Genomic DNA, 26,720 nt, shown 5'->3' on the forward strand with positions numbered 1-26,720 from the left:
CCGGACATCCGGCCAAGGCCCCGGACGTCCGGCCCCTCGAGCGCCATCCACTACAGCAGCACAGCCGCCGGAAACTACAGGCCCCGGACATCCGGCCCCGACAGCCCGGACATCCGGCCTCTCCCGAGCCCCCGGACATCCGGCCACCGGCCCGGAAATCCGGCCCCTCCGAACCCGAGAGCAACAAATGCCACCACTCCAGCCCGGACATCCGCCCCCCAGCCCGGACATCCGGCGTCGCCTGAAAGCCCGGACATCCGCCCCCCAGCCCGGACATCCGGCGTCGCCTGAAAGCCCGGACATCCGGCCTCCCTTGTCTGCGCACAGTGAAGGGCCGAGGCCCGTGTATCCCTTCTCCCCCCTAGACTATATATACTCCACCCCGTACGACTTTCTAGGGTTAGCATTGGTTTAGCTCATTTTAGAGATAGAGCATTGCTCATCCACATCTCAAGATGGCAACGGGGATGAAACCCATCGGGTTTTGCCTTCCTAAACCCATCCCCATGAGAAAATCGTAAACCCGTCCCCGTCTCCATCACCGTGTGCGGGGCTAGTTTTCTGCCCATCCCCTAAACCCATCGGGTTTCAGGGAACCCACGGGGAACCCACGATAAAATCAAAATATTTAAACAAACATAGTGGCGACAAAGAATAACATTTCAGCAGCAAAACAAGCATATTTCAGCAGCATAACTTGAGTAAATTTCAACAAAAAACAATAGTAGATGGTTCAACAACTATATGAGTTCTAAAACTTATAGTTCACAACTCACTTTAAAGTTGGAATCATCATGGCATCTTTCACATCTCCAAGCCTCCAAATGACCATCTTCAAATCTTCCAATGCCAAATCAAAGTGCCAAGTACTAGGGAAGATCAAAACTCGCTCAAGCTAAAGTTAAACATGAGAAAAATATGCAAATTAGTATATGAAATTTGCAAGTACATGTACTTCACCTGCATTCCCTCTTGAATGTCTTGAAGACAACTCCAAAAGCTTTGTCCTTATTCATTGTCAGCATCTATGAGAACCAAATAAGTAGTAATGAACATCTTATGAAACATTGCAGCAAGATAATGATAAACTTTATGATGATATGTAAAGAAAGACACACCTTTACATTTGTTTCTTATCCAATCTTGTGAACACATCTAGGCATCTAAGATTTCGGGGGTAAGATGACTACGGTGATAAAAAATAATGTAACTTCGCGGGTATTGCCGGGTTTCGGGTTCGGGGACTACCGAAACGGGTGTAAACCCACGAAACGTGTCGGGTTGTATAATGTGCCCAATAACAGCCCCGCGGGGATGAAAAGATGCCCATCCCCGTCCCCTAATAGGGTAAAAAACCACGGGGACGCGGGTTTCGGGGCCCCATTGCCATCTTGATCCACATCGGATCTACTCCTCGTGAGAGACCGCGGCCTCTTCGGAGAAGATCCCTTTGGATTCAAGACCTCCTCGCGGAGAAGATCCCCCCGTGGATTCAAGACCTCCTCACGAAGAAGACCGGTTACCGTGTATCGTCCCTAGTTGATCGTGGATCGTGTATCTTACTTTATGTACTCGAGGATCTAGCGCATGTGTACCTTGTTCTTGTTAGTTTAGTGTTTCTCTCATGTTTCCCCTCGTGATTTCCTTCGTTTTCCCCTCGTGTGTCCTCGTGTTCTTCGCGGGATCCGCTCCTTTCATGAAAAATCGGGCGGTTAGGGTTCTACCTTACATCACTGATCCTCCCTTCGATTCTCCTCAAATTATCCAAAACTGCCAAGGTACTCAAGTGATTTGTCCGATCTCGATCCATTCCACGATCGGGCCGTGACAGGCCAACACACGCTGACACGCACGGGAGGACGCATGGCTCGGTCTACCTCACCTCACCCACCGAGGATCGCTTCGTACGCTTCGTTTTGGGAAGTCAATTCTGCCAAAACGTCTGTGCGTCACACCGGCAGTGAGTCCACCGCACGGCACCATGCATGGCGAGTCCGCCCCTTTTTTTAGAATCACATGGCGCATGCAGCCGGATTACACTACGCACGCCATGCAGTAATCAATCGGCACATAAACCCCCTCCCACTCCTCCTCCTGAACCCCCACCGTCCCATCTGCTCCTTTCACACAGATCCACAGGCCGATTTCCTCCTCCGGAGGGCGCCCGGCGAGGATGCAAGCCACCACGGCCGCGGCGGCGGCGGCGCAGCTGCTAACAGGCAATCACGTCTCTCCGATCAGTATATGATTCTTCCTTGCTTCGGAGAGATCTCGCTCGGGTCCTTTTGTTGGGTTAGATTAGATTAGATTTTGTTTTCCGAATTGTGGGTCAGATTTGATTTGATTTGGTTCGGATTGAGGGTTTTTATCTTGACTCGGCATCGGCCGTTCCGTCTTGTGTGGTGCAGATACGAGGAGAGGGCCCAGATGTAGTAGGGCTCGGCTGGGAGCGACGAGATTATCCTGGCCAGGTATACGTCCGCTCTGTATCTTGATTGATTGATGATTTCCCTGCTGTTGTTTTATCTTCTTTAGGTACAAATCAACGATTCCAGACAGGAAATGGAGAACTGGGGACTGATGGGGACGAATCGAACCTCTGAACCGTGTATATGGATGCAGAGATTGCACAATTGAGAACATTTTGTGCTTGCGTGCTGTTATGTTTTCTTTCATCTGGGATATGTGTTGCTATTTAGAAGACAGGATGGGATTTAAAATGGGTGCTATGAACACAATTTTTCTCTCTAAATATAGAGGAACTGGAATATGCCAGGTCTTCAACTAGTGTTCTTTTTACAACAGATTAACAGCATAAAAGAGGTTTTCTGTTGATACAAGTGTTGGAATATTCATATTTCTTACTGAAATGGAACTTATCGAGTCTTTTTTTTTCTCCCCAATTCATTAACTATTCTGTCGTCCATTTTGCAAATTGCAGGTCGATTTGCAGTGGAAGCTTTTGCAGGCCGGTGCCAAAGGCAAGTAAATCGTTTTTGGCGTGACGTCTCGTTCATCGGCGTGCACGTCGCTAATTTCTGTTGGTTTGCTTCTTAACAGCAGTGCTACTACTGTCACGCATAGATTCAGTGCCATTTCTCAAGCTACAAGCCCTAGAAGAAAGGCAAGGAGGCAGTGCAGCGATGATCAGTCAGCCCTCCAAGCTGGATGCAGCAAGGTTAATCGCGATCAACATGGTTACGACGTGAACTGGTTTGAGGAAATCAGCCAAGAAGTTTCGAAGAAATTGCGCGCTTTCTACCAGTTCTGCAGACCACACACAATCTTTGGCACTGTGAGCTCTGGCATCTTTGGTTCCAGTTTACACATGTAGTTTCGATGCACACTGCCCGATGCTCTGTTTCTTATGTGGATTGTGTTGTTAGATCATAGGCATAACTTCAGTGTCTCTCCTGCCAATGAAGAGCATAGATGATTTTACTGCAACGGTACTAAAAGGGTATCTCGAGGTATTACGGATTTGTATCTCTTATGAGTAATATGCTTTGGCAAATGGCAATATATGTAGTCATTTTTATGAGAAATTTTTACACCGACCACTCTTAAATAAATTTCTGAATTTTCTCTTTGTGTGCAGGCTTTGGCTGCTGCTTTATGTATGAACATTTATGTGGTAGGGCTGAATCAGCTATATGACATTCAGATTGACAAGGTAGTATTTTTTTTCCCTTGTGATTTGAAAAACAAACGTACCTTCTTAATCCTTTATACTGTAGAATCATTTAGACTAAATTATACTCTGTTTTGGAGATCAACAAGCCAGGTCTTCCATTGGCAGCTGGGGAATTTTCAGTAGCAACTGGGGTATTTTTAGTAGTCACATTCCTGATCATGGTATATTAGGTTCAACATAATGTTGCTCTAGTGTTTAAAAATGGCTTCAGGTCTAAATACTTAAGTTTTGTTGCTTCCAGAGCTTTAGCATCGGAATACATTCCGGATCGGTGCCACTGATGTATGCTTTAGTTGTCAGCTTCCTTCTTGGAAGTGCATACTCCATTGAGGTAAGTAGCACTTACCATGTTGAGAATTGCAAAGTATCATAAATCCATCAAATGTCAAGTGATGATCATTTTCATCTCATATTTGATCCTTTTCAGGCTCCGTTGCTCCGGTGGAAACGGCACGCACTCCTCGCTGCATCCTGTATCCTATTTGTGAGGGCTATCTTGGTCCAGTTGGCTTTCTTTGCACATATGCAGGTACTCAGCAAAGTACATATCTTCAGTAGCACAGAAAATTCATACTTATTTGGCTTCCTTTGTTAGTGTTTGATGATTCATTTGGCAGCAACATGTTCTGAAAAGGCCCTTGGCAGCAACAAAATCACTGGTGTTTGCAACATTGTTCATGTGTTGCTTCTCTGCCGTCATAGCTCTATTCAAGGTAAATAATGCAATGACCTACTAATTTTGGTATCTTCAAACAATATTTTTTATTTATGTCCTGAGCTTTCAGGATATACCTGATGTTGATGGAGACCGAGATTTTGGCATCCAATCCTTGAGTGTGAGATTGGGGCCACAAAGAGTAAGAATAGAAAGTGTTTCTAGTAAAACATATGCCACTGTAAATTGGTATCGCTTTTGAACTTAATTCTTCCTACTGTAGGTGTATCAGCTCTGCATAAGCATACTGTTGACAGCCTATGCGGCTGCCACTATAGTAGGAGCTTCATCCACACACCTACTTCAAAAGATAATCACTGTGAGCTATCCGTTTTAATGAAAAATCCAGAATTTGGAAGAGACACAAACAATTTATAAGCTAAGAAATCTTCCATTGTTACAAATGCTTTGATCATCCAGGTGTCTGGTCATGGCCTGCTTGCACTAACACTTTGGCAGAGAGCGCGGCACCTTGAGGTTGAAAATCAAGCGCGTGTCACATCATTTTACATGTTCATTTGGAAGGTAATAAATTAATTAAGTTGCTCGCCTATATTGTGCATTCTCTAAGCCATTAGACTTTGGCTATGTATGCCTAATGATTATTTGCACTTTTTCTGTCACTTTCATGCAGCTATTCTATGCAGAGTATTTCCTTATACCATTTGTGCAGTGAAATTTGTACAAGGGCCAGCAGTTGTGAGCTATATATACATGTAAAACAAATTATATTACTGATGATACCCTATCCAATGCTTGGGTTTTCCTTGTACTGTGTTTTCTGTAATTTCATGATCTAGAGAAAGAGGCAAATGTTGGATGTGTAATTCAGATGTAGTAGCTTTGTTCAGTTTGTCCACCACATTAGAGAAATTTCAGTTTGTTAGTTCAGGGGATAATATATTTTCCATTTAATGTGCAAATTAAGCTAAACTGAAGACTCAGCTACTAAAAGTTTTTTTGCGCCGTACTTTCATTGTTGTTAACTAGATATACATGTTCAATATATCATAGTGGTGGGCCAGAAAAACAATCGGGCTATTTGAGAAAATGACACACTTAATTTACCCATGTTCCCTAGGCTCTTTTACTTTGACATGGATGAAATACCCCCAATTTACGTTGTCCATTCGATGAGATGCCCCATTTACATGACCGACTGCTAATTAAACCAATCTAATCTTAATCTAATGTCATACATGTTGTTATGGTGAAAAACAGCATAAACTAGAAGTTGGATTCTCATCGTTATTGATGTGCAACGACGCTAGCAAGCTTCACAAATGGAAATTGTAAAAATGGGCATATATGGCAATTGAAATGGGTCGACGTATACTTGAGAGAATGGGACACGATATTTTTTAAGCGGGTTCGGCCGCAACTCACGATCGAGAGGGGTGTAGTCCCATTTAGAGTGTGGCACAAGGACAATTGCATGGTGTCGTATAGTCGATGTTCTTGATGATGCAACACTAACTTCCTTCGGACTTTCCCTTCCGCATAGAAGTAGTGGGAAAAATTATCTCAGCAAAATTGTTAGGAGAGACCCCTCTAGAAGTTAGGCAACACCTTGAGGGATGAGAGCTTGTATTCCTTTGAGGATGTCTTACAGGTAATTAACCTTGTACAAATGAACACCATACCCATGCCTTTTGTGGGAAGGAAATGTTAAGGGAATTTTTGTCTATTCTATAGAAGTCCGAAATGCCCTCTGAACGAAAAGAAAATCAAGCTTATTGCAGTCTTCTTTGGTCCATACACTTGGTACATGAGGGATCAACATGAATGGGCTTTTCGGGCTTCATCTTCCCTTGGGCTTCTTCTCCATTGATTGTCATTGAATTCTTTTTTATGCGTTCAATTTCTTCATAGGAGTGAATTGAAAACTCCAGAACGAGACTTGATTTTTTTTTTGCAGGTGGAAGGGATATTTTACTAGGTCCTTCTTACAAAGTTTCGGAGACCTCACCCGGTCCGATCCCAACCACACAACTGTTCGACCTTCAGTTCTACCAAACTAAGCTAAATAATGACTAACTCCGTTTTGCTCTCTCCACACGTAAGTCTGTTTGTCTAATAAATTAACAGAGCATGTCTAAACCTATCTCTATCAGGTGCATTGATCATGTTGATAGCCGTGAGACAGTCCGCCTCAATCTCAATAGGCAGCTGAGTCCACTGTAGTGTGAGGTTGAGCCCCTCCATGCATGCAGCTAGCTCGGCCTCCAATGGCTGAACACACGTCCGCAACTCCCTGCAAGAAAAGAAGATGATCTTGCCGGGACTGTCGCGGAGAATCATTCCGGCCCCGGCCATCCCAGAGTTCGCGCAGAAGGAGCCATCCACAGTGAGCTTAGTCCAACCTTCCACTGGCGGCATCCGTCTTGGTGGCTGGCTAGCAACAGGAGCAGTCGATGCATGCAGTATAGGCTTGCATGGCATGATCACATGGACTACTTGCTTGCCTTTCACCGGGTTTGCATTAGGGTAGTTCTGAATGCCCACCAAGGAGTCAACATAGCTCATTAAAAACTTTTTGGACGCGCTTGTCTTGCGTCATCTCGTTTCGAACGTGCCAACACCTCTACAGAGTCATCATGAGCTCCATCCTCTCCGTGTCAGGGAGATCACAGAGAGTTTGGGCGAGCAATCCAAGCCCGTCTGACGGAAGGTCACTGCATCAGGTATCCTCCATTGCTTCGCCATCGCTTGCCACAGCGCCACTACCCTCGGACACCTGCAAAAAGCATGAAGCGTGTCATCCGGCTCCGTCGCACAAAGAGGGCATTGGTCAGACACTTCAAGACCTTGATGCTTTTTATTAACCCAAGTGGGGAGAGAGTCTGTAATCAAGCGCAAAATAAAGGTGCGAACCTTGGGAGGAGTAGGGCACCTCCAAATAAAAAGCCCAGATGCCTTGTCCCGGTCCGGTGCCCTGCTCGCCACGACTGATGAAGGTCGAAGATAATCCTCCAAAGCGAGTCGATAAGCACTCCGCACCGAGAAGCATCCATTGCGTTCAGGACCCTGAGCAAGGAGGTCCTTGCCCATCCGAGGAGAATTGCGAATCTTGACAATCTCGTCTGCATCGATCGGGAGAAAAGTATCTCAAATGAGGTCTGTTCTCCAAGCATCGTGGTTGTCCAGTAGCTCACATACCCAACGTAGACGACAACGGCCTTGCGGTGTCACTGGTCGTCTCGTCCCACTCCTTGGTAACCACTATTCCCGCCAAATTCCGATTGAGTTGTCGTTGCCCATGCGCCAAGCCAGGCCGGTTTTCAAGAGATGTAGGCCGTGTTGCACTCCCTGCCATGTCGCTGAAGCCCCTCCGGAAAAAAATATCTTCCAAGCTTCCGTTTGGATAGTACCGCGCCTTTAAAATACGAGCACACAAGTTCTCCGGGTGGGTTAGTAAGCGCCATGCTTGCCGGGCGAGCAAGGCCTGATTGAAAAGGCACAAGTCGCGAAAACCAAGACCCCCTTGGGACTTCGACTTAATAAGGTGACGCCATGCTAGCCGGTGCATCTTCCTCTTTCCCTTGTCTTCTCCCCAAAAGAAAATTCTGATCATTCATATTCATGTGAGTATGTGTTTCCTTCCACAATAGTGGTCCATCTGCTTCCCTCGCGCAACGTGTGTTGCAGCCTGCACGACCACCCCCAGTGTTGACGTGAGCTGCAGGACGGCCTCACCAAGAGGTTTGGCATGGAGGACGCCATCCATGCTACTACGAGCACAACCTCGTCTTGCTAATTGGAGAAGGTGAGCAGTCAAACGATGTGCAGATAGCAGACATGCAGGAAGGTGCCAAGCTCATGGAGGACCTAGCAGACTTGCCACTATTGTCAGAGGAGCGTGCAGACACCATGAATCTCAAGCAAAGGTCGGCGAGAGTGATGCATCCCCAACGACAACCACGAGTGGGGAGCATGTTGTTATGCTATTGCGGGGTGAGGCTGAGATGACCAGGGTAATGCTTTAGTTTTTTTTTTTTGCATCTTTATCCTTCATCCGTTAACCTTGTGGGTCCCTTGGGTCAACGTGGCAATGGTCCAAGTGACACGTCAATGGATCAACACTGGTCATGCGAATGCGAGCTTAGGACCTAAGATGAACAACTTACATAGTTTTGGGACCTAATACTGCACTTTTCAAGGTATATGAATAAACTGACACACCTCCAATAGTTTCAGGGCTTATAATGCATTTTACTCCTTTTGTAACCGATGTTTATAATTTTTTTGGCAAAATGCCGTCTGGTCTATTTAGTAAAGCTGAGTCCAAACGATTTAGTACTGGGTATTTAAAATGTTGTCTGTAGATTTTGCACTTTGTACAGCCTACTGGATCCAGCCAGAGGTTAATGGGCCAGAAAAACAGCTATACAAAGATGAGCAAATAAGAATGGCCGAATGCCTGTGTTAAATAGGCCATTGTGTGGGCATGTGTGTCTTCGTTGTAATCGATTTTTCTAAAGAAATGGTGAAATGCCGCCTGGTCTAGAATTTAGTCAAGGTTCCAAACGATAGCACAGTCTATTTGATCTACAAATTTAGAGACGGTATAGCAATGATCTTGAACAATTTTATTCTACAATATCCAACAATCCTAGCTACAATATAATTATCTTCAAAAAGGGGGACTAGTTCACCAATGCTAACGTACATGATTATTCATCATCATCACATCACTAATTTAATCTGCAGCTGAAAAAAAGAGTGGCAGTATCCTGAGTTCCTGACTAGTTTTTTATAGCTAAACCAAAGATCGATCTTTTGAGGTGTCGACGGACGGATCATCAGACGGTGTAGTTGTGGTTGATGTTGTCGATGTCGAGCCCCTTGAGCTTGACCACCGAGTCGACGTGGCCCTTGAGCGTGTGCAGCTCCCGCAGCCTGGCGATCTCGGCGCGCCGCCTGGCCTGCTCGGCGATCTCCGAGATGTCGCTCTTGTCTTCCAAGACGCCGGAGGAGGAGGCCTCGCCGCCGCTGGAGGCGTGCAGGCCGTGTAGCGACCTCTGCGCGACGGCCCACTCCGCCTTGCGCTTGTCGGTGCCGTAGTCGACCCCCTGCGCGAACGCCGTCTTGCCGTCGAACACGTTGCTCCACCCCCTGCCGGAGAGGAAGTAGCGGATGGTGAACTTGAGCACGTCCAGCGGGAAGTAGGTGACGATGGTGAAGAGCCAGATGGCGCCCGCCCACCCCCACCCGATCCCCTTCATCTTGGCGAACGGCCAGTCGGCGTACACGGCGATCAGCGTCGCCACCATCTGCGCCGCCAGGAAAGCGCCGAAGAGCAGCGCCCCCGGCCGCTCCCGGAACGACCACCCCCGCGACCGCGTCACGAAGATGAGCGCCTGGCTGATGATGCTCACCTGCAGGTACACCGCCGCCATCAGCTCCTCCGTGTTGCGGCCGATCGGGTGCACGTGGAGCTTACTCTGCAACGTTTACATAGCAAACGAGAAACAGTACAATGCATGTCAGGGAGGGGACGGTGGCCGCTGGCGTATGCATGTATATGTAGCTACTAGATAGAAAACGGAGAGATGAGAGACCGTGAAGAAGTCTGTGGAGTGCACGGCCCAGAAGAAGACGACGGTGGCGATGGCCTGGTAGGTGCCGAGGACGACGCCGGTGGCGAAGATCTCCTTGAGGCGCCACGAGTCGGGGGTGGGCGACGGCACGACCCTGTCCTTGGAGATGGTCATGATGGTGCCGTCGTTGAGGATGGCGATGATGAGCACCATGAAGGGCGCGAAGTCGAACTTCCAGATGAGCGCCAGGAGGAGGAAGCCGAGGACCACCCGGATGGTGATGGACACGGCGTAGATGGTGTAGTTCTTCATCCGCTGGAAGATGGCGCGGCTCGTCAGCACGGCGCTGATGATCACGCTCAGCCCGGGCTCCGTCAGCACGATGTCCGACGCGCTCCGGGCCGCGTCCGTCGCGTCGGCCACGGCGATGCCGATGTCCGCCTTCTTCAGCGCCGGCGCGTCGTTCACGCCGTCGCCCGTCATCCCGCAGATGTGCTTCATCTCCTGCAGCCGCCGCACGATCTCGTACTTGTGCTCCGGGAACACGCCGGCGAAGCCGTCCGCCTTCTCGATCAGCTCGTCCACGGGGAGCCCGCAGCTGTCGCCGTCCTTGAGGAGGGAGCTCGACGGGTACATGTTGGTGCCCATGCCGAGCCGACGGCCCGTCTCCTTGCCGATGGCCAGCTGGTCGCCGGTGATCATCTTCACGTTGACGCCCAGCTGGAGCGCGCGACGGATGGTCTCTGCGCTGTCGTGCCGCGGCGGGTCAAACAGCGGCAGCACGGCCAGGAACTGCCACGGTGCGCCCTTGGCCTCTTTGCTCCGCTCTGGCACGCTCTGCCGCGCCACCGCTAGCGACCGCAGCCCGCGGTCGGCGAACTTGCCGGTGATGCCGTGCACCCGCCGCCGCACGTCCTCGCGCAGCCCGCACAGGTCGATGATCTGCTCCGGAGCGCCCTTGCTGACCCGGTGCCATGTCCCGTCGGAGTCGACGTAGGTGATGGCTGTACGCTTGTCGACGGGGTTGAACGGCATGAAGTGCACCTCCTGGATGCCGGCGCGGGCCTCCTTGGGGTCGGCGAGCATGCCGACAATGGAGGCGTCGATGGCGTCCTGATTCTCAGTCCGTGACGCCCTGGCGGCATAGAGCACGACGGCGTCCTTGTCGACGTCCTTGACGAAGGACTCGATCATGTTCTTGTCGACGGTGAGCTTGTTGAGCGTGAGGGTGCCCGTCTTGTCGCTGCAGAGCACGTCCATGCCGGCCATCTCCTCGATGGCCGTCATCCGCTTGGTGATGGCGCCCTGCTGCGAGAGCTTGTGGGAGCCGATGGCCATGGTGACGGAGAGCACGGTGGGCATGGCGATGGGGATGCCGCCGATGAGGAGCACGAGCAGGTTGTCGATGCCGTCGCGGTACCGGCGGTGCTGGATCGGGTACATGACGACGATCTCCACCAGCATGCCGATGGCGATGGACACGATGCAGAAGTTGCCGATCGCAGTAAGAACCTGCTCGAACATTCACGAGGACGCGGCCCATTAGGCATTAATTAATTAGCACAGCCAAGAATGAGAAAGTGTTTGAGTGGAAAAAAACGAGTTACCTTTTGGAAGTGGCCGACGTTGTTGGTGCTGTCGACGAGATGCGCGGCCTTGCCGAAGAAGGTGTGGACGCCGGTGGCGATGACGACGGCCTCGATCTCGCCCTGCTTGCACGTGGAGCCGGAGTACACGCTGTCGCCGGGGAGCTTGTTGACGGGGAGGGACTCGCCGGTGAGCGCCGACTGGTCGATCTTGAGCGGGTCGCCCTCCATCAGCCGCGCGTCCGCCGGGATGATGTCGCCCAGCTTGATGCTGATGATGTCGCCCGGCACCAGTATCGCCGCGTCCTGCTCCGCCCACTTGCCGTCCCGGAGCACCTTGGTCTGCGGCGCCAGGCTGGCCATCAGCGCCGCCGCGGCGTTGCCGGCGTTGTTCTCCTCGATGAAGCTGATGGTGGAGTTGATGATGAGCAGGGTGACGATGCCCACGAAGTCCTGCCAGTCGGGGGGCTTGCCGCCGCCGTTGGCGAGGGCGATGGCCATGATCGCCGCCGCCTCCATGACCCACGACAGAGGGTTCCACATGAACCCTAAAAACTTGAGGAACTTGCTCTCCTGCAAACCCACACACGGCGCCATGAAAAATGGATCAAATTAACTGAAACCGCGTTCTTCTCCACCGAGATGAGATGAGATGAGATCATACCTTCTTCTCCTCGAGTTTGTTGGGGCCGAAGGCCTGGAGGCGGCTGGCGGCCTCATCGGAGGTGAGCCCGTGCGGCTTGCACTTGAGCACCTGGAACACCTCCGCGATCGGGATCGCCTCCTGCAACACGTAGCCATCATCGAGTTACATACATTTCAGGACGGCAGCGGCGCCGCCACTAGCTACCGAACGTGCATGCGCATGCATGGCAGGGCGACGAGACGAGGATCAGGGGAGCGGCGGCGGAGGACTCACGAGATCGATGCTCTCGTTGCGGAGGTCTTCGAGGGAGGCGGCCATGGCGCCCGTCTCCGGCGGCGTGCGGGCGATGGATCCAGTTCTGGGGGATCTGAGATCTTTTTAAGGGCTGGAAAGGTGGCCGGGGGACGGCGGGATGGCAACAAATAAAACCCTCCAGATTTTGGTGAGATTTTGTTTTCTCGCCCCCCAAAAATATTTCCATTTCTGATATACGATGACACGGTGCTTAGCCTAGTCGTGTGTAAATCGCTTTGACGGAATAGATTCTAGTTCTAGTACATAATTAGACACGGTGCTTAGCCTAGTCGTCGAAATGAATGTCCTAGTCTGGATGGCTTGGTTCCAGCTGTAAGATGTGCATCTCATAATTAAACTAAATTAATTTAATTACTTGAAGAAAATGCAATTTTATTTTAGCACACACATAATGTAGATTAAAGAAAAGTAAAAATTTAGACTATCAACTGATCGACAAGTGCGGATTTTTTTTTAAAGAAGTGTTGGTTTCATCCCTCAATTTTTGCACTGCTATCCGGACAACTCTGATCCCTCGTGCGACAAGAGGTTTAGACAAGGGGTTTTAGACTAGTCATGATCCATGTGTCAATAATCATCTCTCCATCTCATCTCCTGGTTCCTCCTTTTGAGGACTAGGCTGTGGTCTAGTGGCAAGGTTGGGCAGTGGCTCACCTTGCGGCCAGGATTCGAACCCCGTCGGGGTTGAATTTTCTGGTGCCTCACCCCGGGGATCGGTTTTTTTTATAAAACTATGTCCTGGGTGCTAGTGCCCATGAATCTTTTTTTTCTTCCTTTTCTTCTACTGTCTTTGATGGGCATCCGGTTGAACGGTTGGCGCCCACCTATACTTCTGCCATCTTGTTCGTGCAGACCAGCTGCTTATGTCGCCATGGATGTGTGTGAAGGTGCTAGGAATGCAGTAGGGGAGTGGGGAGCTAATTAACTTTGGGAGATACCAATGGGCGGTGCACCCCAAGACATGACATGATTGACGCATGATAGTGAAATATTGAGCGTTCATCGATGACATGCAATGCTTCACAGTACATTAGCTCGTTATCCCGCTGTCCTCAAGAACATTTGATCATCAAAAGTAAGACAATCGGCTTGTCCTTGGCATTATCAAGAGTTGAGCCACATGTTGCATTCTTTTATTTTTATTATTGATCAATTTCCATTGCTTGATTATACTCACAGAACACAAACTACAAAATCTTTTAGCACTTGCAGTGAAGCCTTGCTATTTTTGTGCTTATCATTTTCTTCAGCTTCTCGTGGGATCTATACTTTTACATATCAAAAAGATCTATAGTTGACCCCCTACATTGTGGGTCATCAAAACTCTTTTCTAGCGCCGTTGCCGAGGAGCGTAGCGCTCCTGGTAAGTTAAAAGGTGGCAACCGTATTCGCCAAAAAAGGTGGCAACCGAACCATTTATCGCATATGTTGTTGTTTTTTGGGTTTTTTACTCCACATTTGTCATTATGGGCACTTATCTTTGTGATTCCCTCTTGGGAAGATTTATAACATTTTATATCATTATTTTTTCAACGCCTTATTCTCAAAATTGTTTTAGGACTACCGTTACACTTAACACATTCTAAGATTCAAAAGACATGATCACTAACAACACTTCAGCTAGTCTTAGAGGAGAGACTAGGAATTTGGTTTTACCGTTTATCATTCCACACGTGCATATGAGTTTTCCGTTGAATCGCACATTCCAGGATCATACTCCCTCATTCCATCTATATAGGGCCTAATGCGTTTTTCGAGGCTAACTTTGACCAAATACTAGAACAATAATATATGACATGCAACTTACACAAGGCACACCGTTAAATTCGTGTGTGAAAGGAGCTTTCAATGATATAATTTTCACATTGTGCATGTCATGTACTACTAATCTTGTCAATAGTCAAAGTCAGTCTTAAAAAACGCATTAGGCCCTATATTGATGGAAGGAGGGAGTAATAGTTAAAGCATAGAATATAAACTATTAATTATAAACGTGGAAATATAATAATATAATATTATTGCGCCCAGGGCATATTTCCAACAGTGCTTGTATTGGAACGCCACCACTAAGTTTTGCCTATATATAGGTGTTTTGGCGGCGCTTGTTTCTCAAACACATTCACTTTCATTCTCCACAAAACTCTTCTCCCTAACTAGCTAGCTCCTCTTAGTTTTTGTTGTTCCCTCTTAGCTAGCTACGTGGTTGGCAAATGGACCAACCGGAGTATTCAAATCTTTTATAATTTTGAGTTTTTATTTATTATTTTGAATCTTTTTATAATTTGATTTATTGTTATTATTTTGTGTCTTTTAATTGTTTTAAACTATTTTATTATTTTGAGTCTTTTTATTGTTTTAAACTCTTTTATTATTTTAATTTTTTTATAATTTTGAGTCTTTTTATTCCTTTGAATGTTCTATATTTTTTATATTCTTATTATTTTCAGTCTTTTCATCGTTCTAAAGACTTTTATTATTTTGAGTATTTTTATTGTTTTAAAGTATTTCATTATTTTGAGTCTTTTTATTTTCTTAAAGACGTTTATTATTTTGAATCTATTTATTGTCTTAAAGTCTTTTATTATTTTTGAGTATTTTTTTGTTTTAAATTATTTTATTATTTTGAATCTTTTATAATTTTGCGTGTTTTATTATTTTGAGTTTTTTATTGATCAATTTGAGTCTTTTATAATTTTGAGTCTTTTGTTATTTTGTGTTTTTTCTTTACTCTTTTTATCTTTCAATTATTTTTCTGAAAATAGCCTGCAGGGCCTAGCCCAATATTTATGACGGGGCTGGATCAAAACCTAACTGCAAAACATTCATGAATATAAAAATTGTTTATGAATTTCAAAAAAGTTCATGAATTTAGGGAATGTATGCAAATTCAAAAAATAATTGCAAACCAAACAATGTTTGTGAGTTCAAAAACATCTATGTTCTTTAAAATCAAAGCCAAATTATGTTCATGAATATAAAAATGTTCAGGACATGAAAATAGGTACACAAAATTTAAATTATTCTGAAATTAAAACATGTTCAGGCATTCAAAAAATTTACGAGAATATGGAAAAGGGAATAATTAAGAAAAAACCGAAACAAAAAAGAACAAAAACCTACAAAATAAAACACAAATATATGTTTGTAAATTTTTTCGGAAAATTCCAGATTCAGAAACATTGTGTGATTTCAAAAACAATCTTTCAAATCTCCTAAAAACAACCGTGGATATTGAAATTATTCATGAACTAAAAAGAGATTGGGAATTTCAGGACAAAAATGTTGAAGAATACAAAAAATATTCCGAATTTCACAAATATGGGTGAAATTATAAATAGTTTACTTATTCAAAAAATGTTTGTGAATTTAAAAATATTCAAGAATTTAATGAATGTTCGACAACTAAAAAAATGTTCGCCAATCTCAATAGAAGAATGTGAATCATACAAATGTTGTGAATTCAAGAATGTTTCCCAATTAATGAAACTTCACGAAATCGAAAAAACATTCCATATTCAAGAATTCAAAACAACGTTCATGGATCTCAAAAATGGCGGTGAATTAAAAAAATTGTTCATGAATTTGAAAAGGTTAATTAATTGGAAAAACATTCGAATTTGATAAATGTTCACAATTTCCCAAAACATGTTTGCAAATTGAAAAAAGTTCACGACTTCTGACAATGTTCATGAATCGAAAATATGTTCACCAGTTTCAAAATATTCATAGATTCATAACAAGTTCAAGAAACCAAAAAAGGTTCGCTAAATTTGTGAGTGGGTCCTACCTACACATGATTAGAAATTGCCTACATGGCATCGTCTATGTGTAGAGTACGGATCTATAGTGTCACATCAGTGCCGCGGGAATATGCGATTGGGATTGAAACCGCATTTGCACTTCTCTGCCAACTTCTTGCACCACTTTAATGTACACCACAAGTTTTAGTGCTAAGGTGACCATTGGTGCCAAGTTTTAGCACTAATGGTGTAGTTGTCGCAATTTTAAATTGTTTTTAATTTCAAAAATGTTCATGGGTTCAAGAAATCGTGAACACAAAAGATGTACACTAATTCAAATTAAATAGAAAAAATGTCTTATCTTTTGGTACAGTGGTAGTAATAAGTGGAAACCAAAAGTAAACCGACAAAATGAAAGCACAGGAAAGAAATTCTAGTTCAGGGTAGTTTTTAGAACCTCCCCCAAACCGGTGAAAAGCATACATAAGGAAAAAATAAAATAGGTTGGCCCAATATAGCAGGGCCAGGTTGAGGTGCACATTTGCCTAGTATTCCCACATAACGCAGGGAATAGTATTTGGCGCACAACGTGTCCCTCAAAATCACTAATTAAGGGATAGCTCTTGCAAAGGTTACTCCCATCTTTTTCTCGTAGAGTTTCTTTCTATGTGCGGGGAGAGACGGATGGGTTTATTTCTGCACTTTCCTATACATTCGATTTTTCAAGTGATTTATCTCTCAAACTGTGCTTCCAAACCACAATCAGTTTGTGTCCTAATGCCAAGATCTTCAAAACTGGATCTCATCTTAATAGATTTGACGAACTTTGAGAGAAATATGTGCTCCAAATCTGTACTAACCCGTGATTTAAAATTAAACTACACCATGCTTTCAAACTATATTAATTGTGCTTCACTTTCGGAGAAGTACAATTGTGCTTCATGCGGAAACACAACTTTGCTTCACTTTGGTGAAGCATAGAAGCACTTTGGGTTTCGTGCGATTCGTGCTTCCCTTTTGTGGAAATCACACTTTTGCTTTCAATGGAGAAGCACAATTATGCTCCACGTTTCTGGCAAACAAAAATTGAAGAAAGAAGAAATCCGAAAAGAACAATTGTTCCGATTGGGGGAGCAACCAACACGTGACACATGAAGGCGCTAGGAAAAGTGCCCTACACGGGGGGGGGGGGGGGGGGGGGGGCTCCATAGTACTTGCTTTTGGGCCAGCCCAATGGGGGAATGGGCAGGGCAACTATTTCTTTTTTCCTTTTCATTTTATTTTTAGGTTTTCCTTTTTATTTCAGGTTATTAACAAAATTGACTACATACGGAGCAAAGTGGGTGAATCTACACTCTAAAATATGTCTACATACATCCGTATGTTGTTGTCCATTTAAAATGTCTAAAAATACTTATATTTAGGAACGGAGGGAGTATTTTTTAAATAGTTTAAATTTTAAAATATGTCACGTTTTAAAAATATTCGATACTGTAAATTTCACCTAATTTTTAAAAGATGTTTCGTAATTTCGAAAGTAAAGCAACTCAACAACAACAACAAAAAAGCAATGACATCCGTGTGCCAACGAGCATTGCCCATTCATTCCTCAAACAAAAAAGAGATAGTAACATTGAAGGCCGGTGGTTGCAGCATGCATCATGAGGCATGGTCCAATCCCGCTGTTGGCACGTCCCTTCCTAGTCACAGCATCCACTTCGGCTCCGGTGGTGGCCGCGGCATACGATCCCGTCTCTCCCGCTGCTTGATTTCAACGCCTAACTGACACTAACAACCGGCCGCTTCTCTGTCAGAGCCCATCCTACATCGGTTTCAGAGAGCCATCGCCCCTGACATTTTTTGTGCTGGTACGAAAATTGGTTGTTGATTATTATTATTATTATTATTTTCATATTATTATTTGAGCATTTGGGTTTTCTATGATTTGGTCGTTGATCATTTTATTGTTAATAATGCTTTGCTGGTGGGAGCAGAGGAAATGAATGAGGCACATACTTGCAACAGCATTCAGGAAGTATCACGAAAAGCTTACATGCATGTGTTTATAAGGATTTGAAAAGATACATGTATTTTATCAAAAGTAATAATGTTGAAACAAACAACAACCTGTCAAATCATCCTCAAATGCAGAAAGGCGAGGCCCATAATAAAGGGGGCAGCAAGTACAGGGAGGCAGAAAGCATGTAGCTGAAATAGCTAGCTAGCTAGCTAGCTGAAGCCCTCCCAAAGTGCAGCTACAGCAACAAGAATCAAAAGCTTACCACTAATAATCAGCAATACTGGCCAAGGAGATTGCCACACACAGTTCTTCTACAGCAAATAAGCAAAACAAAAACATAAGACTCAAGAGGAGGGAGGACAGGGAGCTGTGGAGTGAGCAGTAGTTGCTGCCCCAAGCTGGCTGTGCATGCATGTGCAGTTATTGTCACAATTGAATGAAGCAGCTGCCATCTCCCCATCAAGCAAGGAAAACATATCTTCTCTGCCGACCTGGAGGGGCTTCAGCGAGATGCATCCAGAGGTTGTCTTGTGCAAGTTTTTGTCTCTGAATTCTGATCATATCATATCATATCATAGCCTGCATGATGAGGAGGGCATCAGAAGCAAGGCAGGTTCTAGATGGCATGTAAAGCAGCATTTTTTATGCATGGAGATTACCTGACTGCCCTGGGGAAAATGAGAGGGGGACTTGATGTTTACTGACCACCTTGATTGCCCATGATGTCCTACCTTGAGCGCAGGGCAACCATGGTGTTGTGGTTGGGAGGAGACTGTCACTTGCCAGCAGAGCTACAAAGCAGGCCTAGGCTAGTAAAGCACTGAGTCCATGTCACTGCCACTTATGGTTTGCTTACTCAAAACATATATGGACATGCTCCTTGTGAAACTATGCACGGATGCCCGCTCCATCCGTTCATGTTCAGTCAAATTAAGATAATGCAACCATGTGATTATTATTATTATTATTATTATTTTCCTGCCTGATATGAACATGTGCACCTGCTGCATTACATTTATGTTTTTTGGGAGGAAGCGTTGCGATCACTGTCGGAAAATCCATAATCAGATTTCGTATGCAGTAAACAGAGCTGTTGGCAACTGTTGAGGCCTGTGTGGAGTCCAAATCACAGCTATCTCAAACGCAATCGAGACAACAGTGTGTGGAAAATTTTGGATCCGCACAGCAGTGACCAGATCCACAGAGCAGAAGAGAAAAATGCTTTCGTTTCTTTGTACATGAAAAGACATATATGAGACAACTCTCTCCAAAGCAGAATTCTCTCTGCCCAACCAGCAAAAGCAGCAGGCTGGAGCTCTCACTCGTCCTCAGATAAGCAGCAGGGACAGGTGAGATATAAGTTACAAAATAAACAGCAATCTACTCTGGACCGTATAATTCCCTTTCTCCCGCTTCGACGAAACTTGTAGGATCATTTCTCAAGAAGGATAGTGCATTTGGTGTGGAGAATGTGGCTCTGTAACTCTGAGCGTTCCCCCGAGATCCGCAGGCACCAGAGGAACAAGAGAGTGGAGAACATCTGTTATCAGCGGTCTGTAACTCGGCTCGGGCTGCACGCATAGAACGGCCACCGCCGCAACCTGCACAGGCACAGAGAACAACAGCCTAAATAGTTGGAAAGATAAATGTGTCTACATTAGAGAATAATGGCAGTTTGTTCATGATGGGTACTTGGTATAAGTGCTTTGGGTCCATTGTGTCCTTGATCACTGGGTCGATGATGTTGGGGAGCTTCGATCTGTCGGTTAGCTGAGGCATGGCCTGCGTGCGGTTTTGAACATGTCAAATGATATTACTGCACAGATAAATTCAAAGTATGCTATGTTGCAACAGAAATATGAATACTGAAAGAGAACTAGTTACTTCCTAAGCTTGCTGATCAAATTGTGAAATACAAATGAATTACTCGATGCCTTGGTAAGTTCAGAGTACGAAATGCAGATTACCCATGACACAATTGATTGGCACTGAGATGGTGACATCTTCTCAACAGGCTTCCTTCCCATCAGGAGCTCTAGAAGCACTACGCCAAATGCGTAGACGTCGCTCTTCTCAGTCAACTTCCCTGAAATTGACAGGGTCGCTTGATAGTTACATGATGAAAGGAGAATTTTGCTGTTCATAGTTTAATCCTTTTACAGAAAAGATAGAAGTCGAATTTTAGAACAAAAGGAGATTGCACCGTCTAATAAGTACTCAGGAGCTACATATCCCAAGGTCCCAGAGATCTTCAGGTTCCCTTTGTCAAGATTCCCACTTGTCACAGCAAGGCCAAAATCTGCAATCTGTGCAATCGACAAGTAAAAAGAAATGCACATTTCAACTCTGTTACCTGCAGTCAGCATGTAAAAAAATAAGCTGACCTTAATGAAAAGTTGAAGCAGTGTACCTTAGCATTGAAGTCTGAATCCAAGAGTATATTAGACGATTTCAGATCCCTATGGATGACCGATGGATTGCAGTGCTCATGAAGATACTCTAATCCCCTGCCCGGTTTCAATTTACCATATTATACAAACAGACAGTCATCGGCACATGAATTGAAAAATCATCGCTCGGGCTCGGTGCGAAGTAAAGTGTAGGGATTATTAGATCATAAGAACCTGGCCGTGTCGAGCGCGATCTTCATCCGGACGTGCCAGCTCATGGCCGATCCATGTGAAGGCCCTGAAGACAATGCATCAAAAGCTCCCAATCAGGAAGATCTCAAGAAAGAGCTGCAGCCAATAAGTGGCAGGGCCAATCATATACACACCATGCAGTTGTGTCTCCAATGATCCCTTCTCCATGAGCTCATAAACAATGTAGTGATTGCCACCATGGACGCAGAAGCCCAGGAGGGACACTATGTTGGGGTGCCTGATCCTGCCAAGCAAATCCAGCTCATTCTGCCCAACAACCACAGCACAAGCATTTTTACACTTACAGCAAGAACCCACCACTAGCACTTGTGGAGGCAATGGACAGTGGTAACAAGGAGGCAACATTCACCTCGAATTCTTTCTCGCAGTCCGGCCCGCCGCCTTCGAGCCTCTTCACCGCGGCGGTGGCGCCGCCGTCGAACGCCGCCTTGTAGACGCAGCCGAAGCCGCCGACGCCGAGCACGTTGCTCTCGCTGAACTTGCCCGTCGCCGCCTCCAGCGACGGGTACTCGATCATGGCCACCAGCCCCTTCTTGCTCATCTTCACCGTGTTGAACTTGCTCAGGATCGGCACCAGCGTGATCCCTTTCGTGGTGGTGGTGTCTGAACAATGTAACAAGTTGGTGAATGGTCTGGCTTAATCATCCCAAGCAAGCACGATTATGAGCTGAAGAAGCAATGAGGGTGAGGCAGGACCTGGTCGCCGGGCGGCCTTGCCGTGGGGGATCCGGCGAGACCGGCGCCACATGGTCCAGGCGTAGAAGGTGGTGAGGAAGATCATGATGGTGGCGACCGAGGCGAGCACGGTGGCGATGACCAGCTCCCGGTGGTAGTGGTGGTGCCTCTCCACTGTGATCACTGCAACACACAGAGGAGTTGGAATTAGGTGGAATTGGACATTTCAAGAAGCACAATCTACCAACTCGAGAAGATGAACAGTAGTAGAGCTTTTTATCGGTGGGCTATATAAAAAATCTTTGGAACGGCCCTTCCCTGAACCTGAAGAGAGATTTGAATTTTGGATGCAGTGGATTCTAACGGAACAAGCGGTTTAATGGCATTAAACTCGATCCAGAAATTCCGCAGTGACGTTAAAGGGAGAGCAGGTTCTGCTCCCCCGAAAATTTGGACGGAATGTGAGATCCCGAAAGGCAGTTTTTGGCCACAGAGGTCGAATAAAAGAAGGCGAGGAAAAATTCCCCAGCTGGAGAAAACTAACTAACCCATCGTAATTCGTTGATATTTGCGAGAATGAAATTACAAAGATCCGAGATGTGCATAACAGTTCCAATCCAAATTAAATTCCCAGAGGAAAAAACTCTGAACTTGCTAGATGTTCCGAAGTTCGGATAGAAAAAAGCAAGAACACACACACAGGAAATTCAGAGGAAGGAACGAGAAATGCAGGCCCTGAATCCTGATCCCTGGGCGGCAGCCACACACGTACCGACGGGGGGAGACGCCAGAACGACCGGAGAAGAAGAAGAAGATGCGGTCCCATTGGCGGCCCCCACCGACGCCGGCGCTGGGGAAGAAACGGCGGCCCTCCCGCTGGCCAACGAGCACGAGGACAGCAGGAGCAAGAAGAGAACAGAGGAGCGCAGCGGCAGCAATGGGGGCGGGGCCGCCGGCATCTCCATACACCCACCTCTCTCCTGACCTCTCGATCTTTATCTTTTGCTCTCCCCCTCTCTCTCTCGGGAAATCCTACCGGGAGTGGGGGGAGAGCACAAGAAAGCTGGCGGCGTTGTGGCGAGGCGGCATGGGAGTGAGGGAACCCGAAGCCGGAAGAAAAGAGAGGAAAAAGCGAACGGAGGAGTCAAAAGCTATAAACTACCAGCACTCGTCCTCGCCGGGGGGGGGGCGCACGGGGCGCAGGAGAAAGAGGCCCGCGCGGGGGCCATGCGGCAGAGGCAGAGGGATCACGGGCGGGCGGCAGTTTACCCAAGCGATAGAGGTGATCATGTGAGGCTGTAGTACACGTGAGGATTTTATCAATGGCGTTGAGGAGTACTACTTGAGAGGACGGAGGAATTCCTTGTTGCGTTGCCGAGCGTCCTCCCTTGGCCGCTTCTTGGCTTGGGTGCAGTTCGGTCGAGTTGCTCCAACTGCAAACCCTGCCGTCGTTTGGACCCTTCTTCTTTGTTGCCGTTGGAGGCGTGCGTTTGTTTGGACGTGTCAGGCGGCCGGCATCGAGGATGAAACAAACGAGATCCGTTTTTTTAATTAACTCAAGATGAAGCATCAAGGAAAACATAAGGGCATGTACAATGATTCTATCTTAGCAATGCCACATAGGATAAATGATGAGGTGGAGGAGAGAGAAATCATAAGAAAAAATTTATGTGTGTTTTACAGCGTACATGATTTTTGCTTATGTGTGTTTTACAATATTCAGCCCCAGTTTTTTTTCTTGATCTGTGTTGCTATTTTCCTGCACCATGATTTTTACTGTTCGATTCGCTCTTGTCATTCAGCCTGACACTTTGAGTCTGAACCATAATTTTCTCATTATTCCAAGTATGCATTTGTAATTGTAGGATAATCATACAAGTCCTTCTAGCATTTGAATTTCAAAAGGTAGCTCAGAGACTCACAGTACGATCTGATCACATACTATGCATTTATGTTATAGAATTTCCAAATAATATATTCTTCATAGTGCTAACAGTGTTACTAACGTTCTGTCAAAGTGTCAAGCATATCTGATGCTGCAATTAACTCATTTCAGTCTATTAATGTCATATTAGCTTCCTCTTTGACATAACAATTTGCTACTAAAAATACATGAGGGTTTCAGCCTTTTCATCTCTTAAGAGTGGAAACTAATTGAATGGGATAATGATACTATTTGGATACCACAACTTAATTTTACTGCCTTTGCAGACAGTTGTAGAACTCTTTTTCTTTCATGTTTGTACAGAGAAACATTCATTCACACATTTATGCTCCAAGTCACGGTGTTGGCCAATCACCTGAATGAGAGGGACACCCGTGTCCGACAGATCAAGATATATGGGCCACAACAGTAAGTTGGATTTTCTAGGCTCCGTAAAAAAATATTTAAAGAATAATGTGGCAACCCCCACCAAAAAACATAGTATTAATCTCTGTGAGCCGCTGAGCACCAATTCAGGTTTCTAGCTACTAGCAAAAGGAAAATCCAATTGTTGGTAACTGATTTTCGTATGACTAGATCTATTTCACATCATGTTTTTTAAGACAACATATGACTTGTTGTTAGTTCCACTTGACGTGGATTCTGCTGTATATTATTTTGTTGATTTTATTTAATAATTACCTACTAAATAGGATTGAATGAGTATATTTCTTCCTATAGTTTGATGTAGACCGAAGCTCAAGGTGAGACCCGATCCGTTGTTGGGGCCCGATCTTTCACGACACTCCACCACCAGCAGTAGCAACCTCTCGCCCGTGCACGCGATGTACACGAAGTAGAGGGTTTGAACCTTGCGGCCCAGCACGAGAAAACCAATCTCGACGAAGGTACTCACGCGCAAAACAATTTCCACGAAGAGAAATCGCAAAACAGAGGTTTTCTGAAGATCCCTCCAAAACTTGATACAGGTGTGTCTACCCTGAAAAACACATTGTGTCTATTTCATATAAAAATAACCTGCTTTTACATGGACCGGACCTAGCTATTTATAGAAATAACTTGGAAGAGGCACGCACATGTACCTCCTAAAGGCTGGACTCTTTCTAGATTTAAACTAACTTGCCTTTTACATCTCGGCAAGCATGCAAAAAGACCTACTAAAATAAAGTTTGACTATTTTATTTGATTGCTTCTTGATCTATTTTTTCCAACATGGCGGCCCCCACCCAGACTCATTTAAACTCATGATCTTCCACGTGATAAACTTCCATCTGCGTGTAACTTTTGGTCGTTCAGGTGGCTGTAACCGTCCAAAGAAATAACTAACGTGATTTATTCCCTTTGAGAAGGAATTAAACTCTTGCACATCCACGTAGTACACAACTTGATGGCTTCTAATTGACTTTTGGCTGGACCCACACCCATGCATGTGTGCTCCTTCACGTCCTGATTTAGGGGAATATAGAAACATAACTCCATACTTGCTCATTATTTGTACAACTGTGTCACGCTTAGATGTGATGCCTACAAATCCATCTTCATCTTGAAAAACATCTGTAGCATATTCAGTACTAGATGAATACGTTGTTGTATCAACAGTGATCATCGCACTTAAATTACACGCGGCCATATCATAGTTACACGTGTGTTGCGCGTGCATGATTACTATGTGATGAAAATCATCGATTTTTTTGCCCATGCCTTTCTATGCACGTCTGCTACCTATAGTCATTCTGTCATTGTATCTAAATGTATTTTAGTTCTAGATACATCCATATCCGAGACAAGTAATTCCGAACGGAGGGAGTACATGAGTTGGTATGTGGTATTTGATACTACGGTGAGTTGGTGTGAAACCCCCCAATTTTTTGATTAATCTACGCAGTCAAAATAAGTTCAGTCTGTAGACTGTACACTTGTTAAGCCATTTTAACTGAACTTGTACAAGCATTAAATCTAGGATATTTCAAGTCTCTTGACAAAAAATATATTGCATAGCAATAGTTTCATCCTATTGTTGTACAAATCCGAGTATGAGGTGTATTTGTGGTACTTTGAAATGTAAAAATTGCAGCAATAACATTCTTCTGTTTTGCTGTTGCAACGAGAGAATAAGAACGAGATGCGGAGCCACATGGAAAGCTTGGACGAATTGATAAGATGCCAAATCTTGGACACCAAATTATGTGTATGTAGTTGTTTTGCATCGAAAATATGTTCATATTGTTGGGAATACTGTAGTTGATTTCACCAGCTGCGTGTTAGTTATTTGGTTATTTGGTCTGAAGCTATGGTTCAAGATTAGTAATTATTTGGTCTAACCATACAATTCCTTTTCATGTCTTGTTGTATAGTTCTCTCGACAGGAAGAGTTCCTGGAGGTTAATTATTAGAAGTGATATATATATATATATATATATATATATATATATATATATATATATATATATATATATGGCAGCTAATGGATGCTATTATCAAGTCTTAGTTTCTGAATTTTGATTTGGCAGACTCACTCTTTGTTTGATACAATATATCTGAAGATCCCTTTTTGCACACTTTTCAAATAAGCTCTTTACTCTTGTGTGTATGGTCAAACAATGCACTTCAAAAAATTATGTTAGTGTCTCGGGGATAGTTAACAAAATGGTGTACTTATTATCCTAGATAATCCCCATTCATTACGTATGTCACATTTCCATTTTTTACTTTTGGGAATAGCACATATCATATTTTTTTTCTATAGTTTTTTGAATTTAAAAAGGTGTAGATGAACAAAACCAATAGAAAAGGGAACTAAATAAATAATTGTGAAATTCAAAAAATGGATTGAATTGCGGAGACGTGCGTTGCACGTGCATGCTTACTAGTATTTAAGAAAAGACAAGAGATGATCTCTTAGCACAATATGTTTCACCACATTTTTAGGAATAACTAGTTATTGATGATAAAACTAAGAGAGGACCCATTGTAGACATGTTTTTCTTGTCATATCTAAATTATATGCAAGACTTAAGATAAGACTATCTTATCAACCATTGTACATGCCCTAATGAGCATACGCCCGACTTTTGTATAGCTAAGATGCACATAACCAACACCAACGCACACGCATAAAGCATCACACTGGCAAGTAGCAATGTCATACAAGACCCAAGCTACACCTCAGTGGAGTAAGAAA

General features: G+C 45.0%; 3 protein-coding genes across 9 annotated transcripts; 1 reads left to right on the forward strand and 2 right to left on the reverse strand.

The window, feature by feature from the left end:
* The first annotated feature begins 2,028 nt into the window (after window positions 1-2,028).
* On the forward strand, window positions 2,029-5,259 carry LOC125519393 (homogentisate geranylgeranyltransferase). 7 transcript variants are annotated; one of them, XM_087536494.1, is made up of 14 exons: window positions 2,029-2,240; window positions 2,409-2,471; window positions 2,942-2,981; window positions 3,085-3,295; window positions 3,387-3,470; window positions 3,599-3,673; window positions 3,772-3,855; window positions 3,936-4,025; window positions 4,122-4,223; window positions 4,312-4,407; window positions 4,480-4,551; window positions 4,633-4,728; window positions 4,830-4,934; window positions 5,044-5,259. In XM_087536494.1, exons 1-14 carry the CDS (start codon window positions 2,174-2,176, stop codon window positions 5,083-5,085), a joined length of 1,227 nt encoding a protein of 408 aa, XP_087392620.1. In that variant the 5' UTR covers window positions 2,029-2,173; the 3' UTR covers window positions 5,086-5,259. The 7 variants fall into 7 exon arrangements, with proteins under 7 accessions (XP_087392620.1, XP_087392622.1, XP_087392616.1 ...); XM_087536490.1 differs by having other exon boundaries at window positions 2,030-2,240; window positions 3,061-3,295; XM_087536491.1 differs by having other exon boundaries at window positions 2,030-2,240; window positions 3,064-3,295.
* A 3,711-nt stretch (window positions 5,260-8,970) lies between these two features.
* LOC125523014 (plasma membrane ATPase-like) lies at window positions 8,971-12,548 on the reverse strand. The gene is made up of 5 exons (XM_048688045.2): window positions 12,455-12,548; window positions 12,200-12,319; window positions 11,557-12,108; window positions 9,971-11,461; window positions 8,971-9,853 (listed from the first exon to the last, which is right to left on the reverse strand). Exons 1-5 carry the CDS (start codon window positions 12,497-12,499, stop codon window positions 9,212-9,214), a joined length of 2,850 nt encoding a protein of 949 aa, XP_048544002.2. The 5' UTR covers window positions 12,500-12,548; the 3' UTR covers window positions 8,971-9,211.
* Window positions 12,549-19,464: 6,916 nt separating this feature from the next.
* Window positions 19,465-22,792, reverse strand: LOC147961835 (putative receptor-like protein kinase At1g80640). Its single transcript, XM_087535089.1, has 10 exons — window positions 22,367-22,792; window positions 21,616-21,777; window positions 21,269-21,522; window positions 21,033-21,165; window positions 20,881-20,944; window positions 20,667-20,763; window positions 20,460-20,562; window positions 20,224-20,342; window positions 19,949-20,038; window positions 19,465-19,857 (listed from the first exon to the last, which is right to left on the reverse strand). Exons 1-10 carry the CDS (start codon window positions 22,557-22,559, stop codon window positions 19,696-19,698), a joined length of 1,377 nt encoding a protein of 458 aa, XP_087391215.1. The 5' UTR covers window positions 22,560-22,792; the 3' UTR covers window positions 19,465-19,695.
* Between the last annotated feature and the right edge of the window lie 3,928 nt (window positions 22,793-26,720).

This window comes from Triticum urartu, chromosome 7A (genome assembly GCF_056163025.1).
Source record: "Triticum urartu cultivar PI428250 chromosome 7A, HENAU_Tu73, whole genome shotgun sequence".
Taxonomy (NCBI): Eukaryota; Viridiplantae; Streptophyta; class Magnoliopsida; order Poales; family Poaceae; genus Triticum; species Triticum urartu.

Bases quoted from the DNA above. Each gene is read 5' to 3' on its own strand.
- LOC125519393 (XM_087536490.1), top strand. From the start codon at position 2,174: ATGCAAGCCACCACGGCCGCGGCGGCGGCGGCGCAGCTGCTAACAGGC. The intron at 2,982-3,060 runs GCAAGTAAATCG...GCTTCTTAACAG, and splicing joins TTTGCAGGCCGGTGCCAAAG to CAGTGCTACTACTGTCACGC. The intron at 3,296-3,386 runs GTGAGCTCTGGC...TTGTGTTGTTAG, and splicing joins CACACACAATCTTTGGCACT to ATCATAGGCATAACTTCAGT.
- LOC125523014 (XM_048688045.2), bottom strand. From the start codon at position 12,499: ATGGCCGCCTCCCTCGAAGACCTCCGCAACGAGAGCATCGATCTC. The intron at 12,320-12,454 runs GTGAGTCCTCCG...TACGTGTTGCAG, and splicing joins GCAACGAGAGCATCGATCTC to GAGGCGATCCCGATCGCGGA. The intron at 11,462-11,556 runs GTAACTCGTTTT...ATGTTCGAGCAG, and splicing joins ACGTCGGCCACTTCCAAAAG to GTTCTTACTGCGATCGGCAA.
- LOC147961835 (XM_087535089.1), bottom strand. From the start codon at position 22,559: ATGGAGATGCCGGCGGCCCCGCCCCCATTGCTGCCGCTGCGCTCCTCT. The intron at 21,166-21,268 runs GTGAATGTTGCC...GTTGTTGGGCAG, and splicing joins ACTGCGAGAAAGAATTCGAG to AATGAGCTGGATTTGCTTGG. The intron at 20,039-20,223 runs GTAATCTGCATT...AACCGCACGCAG, and splicing joins GCCAATCAATTGTGTCATGG to GCCATGCCTCAGCTAACCGA.